Here is an 11,615-nt window from a genome sequence, read left to right on the forward strand (position 1 = left end):
TACCTTGTCACAACACAACTGATTGGCTCAAACGCATTAAGAAGGAAAGAAATTCCACAAATGTACTTTTGACAAGGCACACCTGTTAATTGAAATGCATTCCAGGTGACTACCTCATGAAGCTGGTTGAGAGAATGCCAAGAGCGTGCAAAGCTGTCATCAAGGCAAAGGGTGGCTACTTTGAAGAATCTCAAATATAAAATATATTTTGATTTGTTAAACACTTTTTTGATTACTACATGATTCCATATCTGTTATTTCATATTTTTGATGTCTTCAATAAAAAAGATAGAAAGAAAGAAAAACCCTTGAATGAGTATGTGTGTCCAAACTTTTGACTGGTACTGTATGTGTCTGCAAGGAGAGGTGACTTGGACCCATATTATGAGATTTATTTAAAGGCAACCGTTGTCAATTAGGTCTCCTACTTCCAGGAGCTTTCTGTACAGTATGTATCAGAGAAGATGAGCCAGGTCAGGGTCAAGGGTCAACGGTGAACCCAGGTCAGAAGTCAGCCTGGGGAGTCGAGGGAGCAGGAGGACATGTTGCCTGGGGTTCTTCCAGTTCCTGGTTGTCCAATACTGACTCAATGTGACTGAGGAGGGAGGAGAAGAATTGAGGCACTCCCTCATAGCCTGGAAGAGAGGGACGGAAAGATATGGTTGATGAGGGAGAGAGCTAGAAAGAGAACATGAAATTGAGTAAGAGTGAAAGAGTAACATGGAAGCAAATATAGCAGAATAAAGTGAATTTGATGACTGTAAGTCGTTCTGGGTAAGAGTGTCTGTTAATGACAAATGGAGATGAAGGTTGGCCCAGTGACCTGGGAAGATGTTAATGTCGATGATAGTGAGGGTGTGTGTGTCGATGCTGACGATGACGTCCACCCCGAACAGAGCCATGCCCAGCTCTGCCCTCAGCTCTCTTACTAGGGCCACCATGGCCTCACCACTGGGGGGAGGCAGGCTCGACACCTTCTCATCCAGCTGAGATACAACACCACAGGACAGATGATCAGTTCATCTGTTCAGGGTCCCTATTCACAAAGTGTATCAGAGTAGGAGTGCTGTTCTAGGATCAGGTCCCCCTGTCTATGTGATCGTTATGATCAAAAATTTTTTGATCAAATTAAAGATCTTAGCTCAGCACTACTACTTTGAGACACATTATGAATACGGGCCCTGGATAGTACAAGGCCAATTGCACACAGTGGGTCAAGTAGAACAGGGTAAAGGAGATTGAATTCAATTGTACAGGAATCAGTGCCAGTGAATCAAATTGAACAGAGTTGATTGTCAGAGTGGAGGTCGTACTAACTGCAGTGAGGTGGGAGCAGGACTCTGGCTTGGACACCTCGTGGCTGTTGAAGAAGATCGTCTTCCTCTCTGGAGTCACAAAACACGCCATAGACATTAGGAAGAAGTTATATTGCAACAGATGATTAAAAACAGTATAAGCATGAGAATGAGAAATATCGAGAGAGGGAGAAGAAGAGGGAGAAAGAGGTGAGGGTGTGTCCACACTAACCATAGGGTCCAGGGGGGAAGTTCTTCAGCGAGGGCCTCTCCACAGTGAAGTGGTCCTCTCCCACCACAAACACCTTGTGCAGCACGGCACCGTGGTTGACGAAGCTCTGCAGCACACAGGGAGGGCGGGCCTCTGACAGACCAGCCATGCTGAAGATCAGAGACATCTATGGTATGGTGAGAGAACAGGGACACTAAAGTCTGAAGAACTAGAGGGAGAGCCATGGGCCACGAAACACCAATACATTTCTATAGAGAGAGTTCACAGTGTCAACAAAGCAGCAAATCACTGAGCCACACAAAAAGGCAGAACTGGTTTTATTTTATTGTTTATATATGGAATTATGGGAAAATATGCAAAAAAAGACTCAATAGAAAGACAGGCAGTCTCTTACGTCATGGGAACAGGATCCATGAGCCACCCTGGTTTTACAGACTAAGAGGAAGAGGAATAGTGAGGTGTGAGGAGACACAATACAACATGTGATCTTATGGGACAGTTTCCCAGTCACAGGATCAGCCTAGTCCTAGACTAAAAATCACTTTCAATGGACAATCTTCATTGAACATGCTTCTTATTCCAAGACTAGGTTGAATCTGTATCCCGGGGAATCGGCCGTAAATGTCTTGTAAATTAGACCATAGAAGTTTGCCATAAACTGAATCACCATAGTGATTCAGTGTGGAGCCTCTGTATATAATAATAAGATTAATTAGGTGTATGTTTATGTGTTTGGTTTGGTTGTAGACAGTCCCTCACTAACTCAGGGGGAAGCTGAGGCCCTTGCTCTCCACGTCCTGCTGGATGACTGACAGGTCACTGGTGCTGATCTCCAGGTAGGGAGGGCTGCTGATTCGCCAGTCTACATGGGGGTGGGATCAGGAAGAGTATAAAGAGAGAGAGCGCTTGGCTTGGTAGATGTCTAGAGGAAGGACAGTGAGGCTACTGTACCGTACCTCTCAGGGAGTTCTGGAGCTGGCTCATAATCCGATAGGAGGCAAAGCGATCCAGTAGCTGGCTCATTGCTGGAAGGGGGTCCAGGAGAACAGTATGGGGATGGGTGGACACATAACCCTAAAACAAAAACATATACTTTAGTATGATAAAATATGTTGTTATCACTGTTGAATCTAATTAAATGTGTCATTTTACCATACCTGGAAGTTGTCAAGGAGCTGTTGCGACTGGCTGTCATACTCTGCCTTGACAATGACATCAGAGAGCTTGTGTACAATGACCGCAAAAGGTCCTTGAGACTCCAATGGCTGACTGAGATCTATCTGTATCCGAAGAGAAAGGGAAGTGTGAATTAAATATCCTCTGCCTCAGGCACAACTTGATGTGTAGACATTCAAATGTAATGCTATGACATGCACTTGTGAGGCAAAAGCTATTGTTCCCCTCTGTTTGAGAGGACCTCCAAGCAGGTGACTGCAGGTGGCAGTGACAGAAACGACTGGCATGTCAGACATCTGAAACTGACAAGACAGAGACAGACAGACAGGGAGAGAAGGAGTAAGTGAGTGTGTTAGAAAGAGAGAGAGCAAGAGAGAGAGAGAGAGGGGGGTAGGGTGAGAGAGAGAGAGAGAGATAGAGCGAGAGAGGGGGTAGGGTGAGGGAGAGAGAGAGAGAGAGAGAGCGAGAGGGTGGGGGTGGGGTGAGAGCGAGAGAGAGAGAAAGGGAGAGAGAGTGAGAGAGAGAGAGAGAGAGAGAGAGAGAGGAGAGAGAGAGAGAGAGAGAGAGAGAGAGAGAGAGAGAGAGGGGGGTAGGGTGTGAGAGAGAGAGAGAGAGAGAGAGAGAGAGAGAGAGAGAGAGAGAGAGAGAGAGAGAGAGAGAGAGGGAGGGGGGTAGGGTGTGAGAGAGAGAGAGGGGGGGGGTAGGGTGAGAGCGAGAGAGCGAGAGAGAGAGAGAGGGAGAGAGAGTGAGAGAGAGAGAGAGAGAGAGAGAGAGAGAGAGAGAGAGAGAGAGAGAGAGAGAGAGAGAGAGAGAGAGAGAGGGTGGGGGGTAGGGTGAGAGCGAGAGAGAGAGAAAGGGAGAGAGAGTGAGAGAGAGAGAGAGAGAGAGAGAGAGAGAGAGGGAGAGAGAGAGAGAGAGGCAGAGAGAGAGAGAGAGAGAGAGAGAGAGAGAGGGAGAGAGAGGAGAGGAGAGAGAGAGAGAGAGGGGAGAGAGAGAGAGAGAGGGAGAGGGAGAGAGAGGCAGAGAGAGAGAGAGAGAGAGAGAGAGAGAGAGAGAGAGAGAGAGAGAGAGAGAGAGAGAGAGGGAGAGAGAGGGAGAGAGAGAGGGGAGAGAGAGAGAGAGAGAGAGAGAGAGAGAGAGAGAGAGAGAGAGGAGAGAGAGAGAGAGAGAGAGAGAGGGAGAGGGAAAGAGAGAGAGAGAGAGGAGGGAGAGGGAGAGAGAGAGAGAGAGAGAGAGAGAGAGAGAGAGAGAGAGAGGGAGAGGGAGAGGGAGAGGGGGGGTAAGGTAATAAAAGTGCAAACAAAGGAATGACAGAAGGAACTTAGACAAACAAAGGAATGACAGAAGGAACTTAGACAAACAAAGGAATGACAGAAGGAACTTAGACAAACAAAGGAATGACAGAAGGAATTTAGACAAAGGAATACACTTTATTTTATGTGTGAATGTGTGTCTATGTGATACAAATTAACATACAAACAAAACCAGAAATTGTTCAACTGGCATAACTTGTTACCCAACTACACTATAAAGCAATTACCAATGTACTACTCACATGCCTACAGATTGTATTTTTACAACCTTATAATGACACTATTCTCATGTCTTCCATCACAAACCTGAGAACTTAATGCAATGTAATGGAATATGACTTACCTCAACCACCTCAACACTGTGGCTCCTGACCAGCGGGGATTCAATGTTGAGTGAAAATGTTAGGTGACAATTTATGACAGTTACACCGAGGAGAACGCATATGAGTAAGGCTGCAGGAGAAGCCTCATTTTAGCCTACAGTAGTATTATGTTTGCAATATCATAAATTCAAAGTTTAAACTTACGCACAAAGCTCAGCAAAAGCAACCAGATTAATTTGTCTCCGTTTCTTATCACTCAGACAGAAACCTACCCTGCGTCTAGACATTTGGGCAGAGGAGCAATGCCTCGGCTGGTTGTGCAAAGGGTAGGCAATACTGATGACTTCGGGGCGTGTTTGTGAGAGAGAGAGAGAGAGAGAGAGAGAGAGAGAAAGAGAGAGTAGAGAGAGAGAGAGAGAGAGAGAGAGAAAGAGAAAGAGAGCGTAGAGAGAGAGAGAGAGAGAGTAGAGAGAGAGAGAGAGAGAGAGAGAGAGAGACCTCTTCTTTACGAAATGGGAGTAGGCACAGGTTTTCATATACTGAAGGGCAGTGGTTCCGAAACTTTTAAGGAACTTTGTCAGCCTTCAGTTTACTCTTGAAAGTTGTAATAGTAGAATCCACAAGGTGCAATTTCTAAATTGGGTAGTGCACCATCAGTTTTCCTCTTGTCATGTCAGTCATTGCAGATCTTAGAGCTATTTATAACTTGTAAGTAATATCCAGATCAACTAGCCCGTGTCAGCTAACGTTTTTAAATTTGCTTTAAAACTTCAAAGTGTTCTCTTCACCCCATGACAAAACATGTAAAATGGTAAGAAATAATCTTTAAACTTGCAAAAGATTCTCTCCATCAACAAGAGGGGTGTGAACAGTTTGTGTCATGAACAGTGGGGGTGTTCCCCAATGCTGGAAGAGGGACCTGAGTGAAAAAGTTTGGGAACCATTGCTGTAGGAGGCCCTACCATAATTTGTTTAATAAGATACATGTTTACTCATGATTTATTTTGCCAGTAGGCCTATATCCTTCCACAGACAACTTCCTTATTGCGATCAAATTATAACCAGCCTTACCAGTGTGCTGTTAACAATATTACCGTGAGCAACAATAGTACAATCGGGGGTCCGCCTTCAACATAAAAGTCCCCAAATGAACCATGCAAACGGGTACAAATTGTACAATCATGCCACAACTGGACTAGATCATGCTAAACAAAATTGAAATGTTGTTATAGAAATGAATCAAAAGATAATAATTAGTTAATTTGTTGAAATCTGTTGAAATCGCAATATGGATATATTAAACTTTATAATTGCATTGGGGGTATACTTACATTGCAATGTACAGCCATACCTAAGGATCTTGGGTCCATGAAATGGGGTGTCAGCCTACTAAGTGACACTCACAGAACATAACTATGTAGAGTGTACACAAATATTAGCATCATAGCTCTTATTGAATGAATTTAAAGGAAAATCCACCAAAAAAATATATTTTGGTATTTGTTTCATTGGTCTGTTGTTGATATAGTCCCAAATTGTTTTCCATGTCAGCAATCAAGTTTTTAAGATATATCACTTTCAAAATTCAGAAATACAGCCGGTATGATGCATTGTGCATCTTATGATTCTGCGTTTTGCATCATATTGACTAGTATAGCTGTTCTGTGAATGTCACTGAGTAGGCTGAGGCCCCATTTCATGGACACAAGATCCATAGGTTAGGCTGTACATTGGAATGGAAGTATGCCCCCAATGCAATTCTGAAGTCTAATATATCCACAGTGCAATTTCAACCAAATGTTACATTTTTGTCAAATTAACTCATTATTAACTTTTGTTGAATTTGTATAGCAACATTCCAACCTTGTTTAGCAATTTAGTCCAATTGTGGCATGATTCTACAATTGTTATCCGTTTGCTTTAGTTTCTATTCGGGACTTTTATTTTGAAGGCAACCCGCCGAGTCCACTATTGTTGCTCACGCTAATGTTGTTCACAACACACATATGCCAACCTTCTCATGATTCATTGAAAAAAGAAAGAGAAAGTAAAACTCCGGGAAGCTCTACAAACGTCTTTATCGTCGTCTGCTCTCTATTGTAGAGTGATCTTCTTTTTTTTGTACCACAAAAATAAAAAATAAACTATGAATATAGTCCTATAAGGTTATTAGGCTACTGCAGAAAAGGTAACAGGTATCTCGACGAAAGTTCACTTCTGGTGACCATCATTTGAAGCAAAGCAATGTCCCGTGGTTCGAATGCTGGATTTGACCGACACATCACGATCTTTTCTCCTGAGGGCCGCCTCTATCAAGTCGGTGAGATATTTTGCTTCATTCCTCCGGTTTTGCTTCATGCAGCGGATGACCTAGGCTAGTCTAGCCTCTGTATAGGTATCATTCTGTAGCATCTCAAATGTAAGATATTCGCAATATGTTGCGCTGTATCCGATGTTGAGCATCTCCATAGGCCAAAAGTGTAGTATATTGTGATTTTAAACATAGAGTGATTGTGTATTTCACATAGAATATGTCGGGGGGGACGAATGTTTTAAATGTGCTTTTCTTGTCTGTGGTATTATTTGTTCGTCAATTAAGCGATCTACCAATGTTTGAGACTTTCCCAAGAGCACCTTTAGAAGTATAGTATTCAAAGTCCCCTGTTTACCCCATGCAGCTTTTAAAAGTTAGCCTATATTTAAGAAGTATAATCTCATGTTCTCATGTGTTGCCCCCCAGAGTATGCCTTCAAAGCCATCGCGCAGGGTGGGTTGACATCACTGGGCGTGCGGGGGACAGACTGTGCTGTGGTGGTCACACAGAAGAAAGTGCCGGTAAGATATTCCGCGTCGGTCCTTAGCTACATCTCCATGGTACCAGGAGCTTCTTTCTTGGTTGTCTTTGTCTTCATCCAAATTAGAAAAAAGAACGCCGATATCTGGCTTGAGAGAAAGAGTCAGTCATGAACAGTGAAGCATGACCGAGTGGTGTCTCGAGGGTTCCTGCTGACAGGACACAAGCCATGGTTTTGTTAAAGCTTGTCCAAGGAAAGCTGGTATTGTGGAACCAACCCAATATTCCTAACAACAATGAGGTATCATCTATTATATGTATGTATATATGTGACCCTGCCATTATAATACAGGACAAGCTGCTGGATTCTGCCACTCTGACCAACATGTACCCACTTACCCCACGCATTGGATGTGTGATGACAGGACACAATGGTGTGTACAATGGCACAGACGACATCTCACATCACACACACACACACAAAGACACACACCACACGCACACACCACACGCACACACCACACGCACGCACACACACACACACACCACACACACACACACACACACACACACACACACACACACACACACACACACGTTTACCCTCTCTTCCTCTCCCCCCTCAGCGGACAGTCGATCCCAGGTCCACAGGGCACGAGTGGAGGCCGCCGAATGGAAGTACAAGTTTGGCTATGACATCACAGCAGACATGTTGTGTCGGAGAATGGCGGACATCTCCCAGGTCTACACACAGAATGCTGAGATGAGACCTCTGGGATGCTGTGAGTGGTGTCGTCCCGTCACCCGGTCTCTCTTTCCTCTTCCTCTCCATTGATTCACCACACTAGAATTCCAAATGGTAGCGCATAGAGTGACTCTTTCCACTTTGTTCTATTAAGGCACACTGGCTGATGGAGAATGATGATGTAGTATTTACAGCCACATCCATATATGATTTGGTTTTTACCTTGTGTCAAATTGAGACATTTCTACAAAAAAAATATATAGAATTCTACAGTGTTCAGCAGTTATCAAACTATATACATTAACTAGGCACTATATCATTTTAGTTCAGTAGTTATCTGTTTTGAGCAGTTTTATAAGTAGTAGTTAATTTTATTATTAACAAATTACAAAAAAATCATATCAAAAGTAAAGTGAATATTACATATTAAAACGCAGATACTTATACTGAACAAAAATATAAATGCAACATGCAACAATTCTACTATTTTACTGAGTTACAGTTCATATGAGAACATGTTCTCAACTTGCCTACCTGGTTAAATAAAGGTGAAATAAATCCATTTTAAAAATGAGGAAATCAGTCAATTTAAATAAATGCATTTGGCCCTAATCTATGGATTTCAGCATGTCAATTGCACACTCCCTCAAAACTTGAGACATCTGTGGCAATGTGTAGTGTGACAAAACTGCACATTTTAGAATGGCCTTTTATTGTCTCCAGCACAAGGTGCACCTATGTAATGAGCATAATGTTTAATTTGCTTCTTGATGTGTCACATCTGTCAGGTGGATGGATTATCTTGGCAAAGGAGAAATGCTCACTAACAGGGATGTAAACAAAAGTGTCCACAACATTTTAGATAAATAAGCTTTTTGTGCATCTGGAACATTTCAGGGATCTTTCATTTCAGCTCATGAAACATGGGACCAACACTTTACATGTTGCGTTTATATTTTTGTTCAGTAGATCGAATATGTATCCAAATTGAAAGAGTGATTTGGTGCAGTGAACAAAAAATGTGAATTTGTTTGCTGCACTCAGTTAACTGAAAATGTGCTTAGAGTTTTGAAACATGAGCCATTTTGACAATCTGTTTAGATTTTTGTGCTTAGAGTTGTGACAATGGCATCAAAGTGATTGAAAAAAACAGTAAGTGCAGTAGGTGAATCCTCACTCCCACACAGAGGACACAGACCCATAACCATCTCCTCCCCGTTTCTCCAGGTATGATCTTTGTGGCCATAGACCCCCAGCTGGGTCCCATGCTGTATAAGTGTGACCCGGCAGGCTACTTCTGTGGCTTTAGGGCCACTAGCGTAGGGGTCAAGCAGACAGAGGCTAACAGCTACCTGGAGAAGAAACTGAAGAAGAGGCCGGAGCTGTCATATGAGATGACTGTGGAGGTAGGCGGATGGATGCCCCTGGATACTCATGGAAACATCTGGCGAAAAGTGAAAATCTGTACAGTATTCAGTCTCTCTCTCTCTGTTGCTTTCCCTCTCCTATAGTTGGCCATCTCCTGTCTCTCTTCAATTCTGTCCATGGACTTCAAGCCCAGTGAAATTGAAGTGGGTGTGGTGACTAAGGAAAGCCCCAAGTTCAGGTACTATACTATCACAGTAACTGCATTTCGTCATCACTGTGTTTTTCCATATGCTCATATGGTAATGATCAAGGTTTTAGACGAGGGAACAACAGCCAAGTGATCAATATGCAATTAATCTATCCTTCTCTCTTTCTCTCTCCCCAAGCCTGTTTCTAACATCCACTCTCATCTTCTCGTCTTCCCCCTCACAGGACACTCTCTGAGACAGAGATCGACACCCACCTGCTGGCCATTGCTGAGCGGGAGTAGAGGTGCAGCCATCCACATACAGTAGATCAGGGTGACTAACTAACCTAGTGGTTCAGTAATTGGACATTAATACTACTGCAGTAGATCTACTTCAGACTGCTGTTGCAGAAGGTCCCATCTTAAACAATACTAGGATATTTTTCTACTTTCCAGCTATTTACATCTGCACAGGTTGATTTTCACCTTCAGTCTGCATATCTAAACTCCTAGGACATACAGCCAGGCCGTAACTAGACTTCGGTTGTTGTTGGAATGGTTTGATCGTGTGGATCGTTTCATCCATCCTATTTATTGTCTGTATCTCATTGAACGTCATTGTTTATGACCACCAAATGGGTTTTAGCTACCTGTGACCAGAGCATTACTCATGTCATCTATCACCTGCTACAGAAACACTGTCTAACAGAATAAAACACATCAAGTAAAACAAAAGAACACTAATATCCCTTTTTTATTCTGATATGCTTAGATGTTTTCTGTAGAATCACAAAAGACACAGTAGTGCTTAATCTTTTGTATTTATTTCATTCGCCACATGTAACTGGAGTTCTGGGTCCATATTCACAACATGTCTTAGAGTAGTGGTGCTGGGGCCGTATCCGCAAAGCGTCTCAGTAAAGGTCCTAGGAATCCTGTTAAAACGTGTTTTAACACACACAAAAAACTCTCAGCTCAGAGTAGGTTTTAGGATGATGTTATTAAGACACTGCTCAGACAATCTCTGAGCCAGGAGTAAAATCTGTTCATAAAAGTTTATCTCAGCTGGTAATCACAACAGTTTGAGGTACCACAAAGGAAAGATAGTGATGACGCTCATTGACGTTGTTGCGTATGATGGGGAATAACCGTTGGTGATGAGGCATCGCCAGCTGTGAACTCTATAGCATGTTTCAGACAACCGTCAAATGTTGCAATGGTAAAACGATATATGCCGGATGCGATCACTTTGCCTACTCTTAATTCTTGCCTAATAGCATCCATCTTCTTTTTTAAAAAACAACTCATTCTGATGGTTGTAAAAAGTGGAATTTTGATCATATTACCATTATATCAACACACTCGTCACTCCTGTTTAACAACTCCTAATCGCTTTGGCACCGTAGGCATTAAGTCACACTTGCCGATAATGTTGCATAAAACATTTGAAAGGTCTTCCATTTTCATCGAACACAATCAAAGTTAACGTAGGCCCCAGATGGCTTCAGTGGCCCAACTTATCGTCATGCCCAATTTAGGCATATTTTTAAACAATGTGATATTGCTCTTCAACGGGATAACCTGATTTAACTTGATGTAGGTTAATCAATAATCAAAAGAAAAACGTGATTATTGATTAGCCTAGTGGTTCTAAGTATTTAGGGATATCGTGTGAAATAGTCCTCATGTGAAGTCATTGTCAAAAGTGCAAGAGATACAGTTGTGTTTATCCGTAGGTCTAGATTATTTATAGATTGATTATATGGAAATATCAAAACATTCTAACTACTCCAAAGCAATTGCATGTGGCGCCAGAAGCACTGACTCACTGCATTTTTCTATTATCAAGAAACCTGCTGGTAACTTTTAACTGGTATCACGAGGTGTCCTAAATATCTGTTGACTAGGTGGGACTCTTATGACGAAAGAGGCTTCATGCATAGCTTATATTTTTACCCATAAGAGTAGGTGTAAAATGTCTCTATTCTCAGCACTTACGACCAATTTTGTACTTGGAGACGCTTTGAGGATACATGTCCTGATCTAGGATCGATTTGTCCTTTTAAATCATAATGAAAAAGAGAAGGGACCTGATCCCAGATCAGCTAACCCTATTCTGGGACACTTTGTGAATATGGGCCCAGACATCAAACAATAATCCATGCACAAATGAGGGACACAC

General features: G+C 42.6%; 2 protein-coding genes across 2 annotated transcripts; one reads left to right on the forward strand and one right to left on the reverse strand.

The window, feature by feature from the left end:
- Positions 1–309: 309 nt before the first annotated feature.
- On the reverse strand, positions 310–4,666 carry LOC109906063 (inositol-tetrakisphosphate 1-kinase). The gene is made up of 10 exons (XM_031790607.1): positions 4,544–4,666; positions 4,360–4,384; positions 2,685–2,807; positions 2,484–2,601; positions 2,291–2,389; positions 1,922–1,962; positions 1,528–1,693; positions 1,318–1,385; positions 824–986; positions 310–635 (listed from the first exon to the last, which is right to left on the reverse strand). The coding sequence occupies exons 1-10, from the start codon at positions 4,624–4,626 to the stop codon at positions 505–507; spliced, it is 1,017 nt and encodes a 338-aa protein (XP_031646467.1). The 5' UTR covers positions 4,627–4,666; the 3' UTR covers positions 310–504.
- Positions 4,667–6,312: 1,646 nt separating this feature from the next.
- Positions 6,313–10,171, forward strand: LOC109905540 (proteasome subunit alpha type-6). The gene is made up of 7 exons (XM_031790608.1): positions 6,313–6,659; positions 7,080–7,174; positions 7,486–7,567; positions 7,760–7,915; positions 9,106–9,284; positions 9,390–9,484; positions 9,679–10,171. Exons 1-7 carry the CDS (start codon positions 6,584–6,586, stop codon positions 9,734–9,736), a joined length of 741 nt encoding a protein of 246 aa, XP_031646468.1. The 5' UTR covers positions 6,313–6,583; the 3' UTR covers positions 9,737–10,171.
- Positions 10,172–11,615: the final 1,444 nt, after the last annotated feature.

The sequence above is a fragment of the Oncorhynchus kisutch genome, linkage group LG15 (assembly GCF_002021735.2).
Source record: "Oncorhynchus kisutch isolate 150728-3 linkage group LG15, Okis_V2, whole genome shotgun sequence".
In the NCBI taxonomy this organism is placed as follows: Eukaryota; Metazoa; Chordata; class Actinopteri; order Salmoniformes; family Salmonidae; genus Oncorhynchus; species Oncorhynchus kisutch.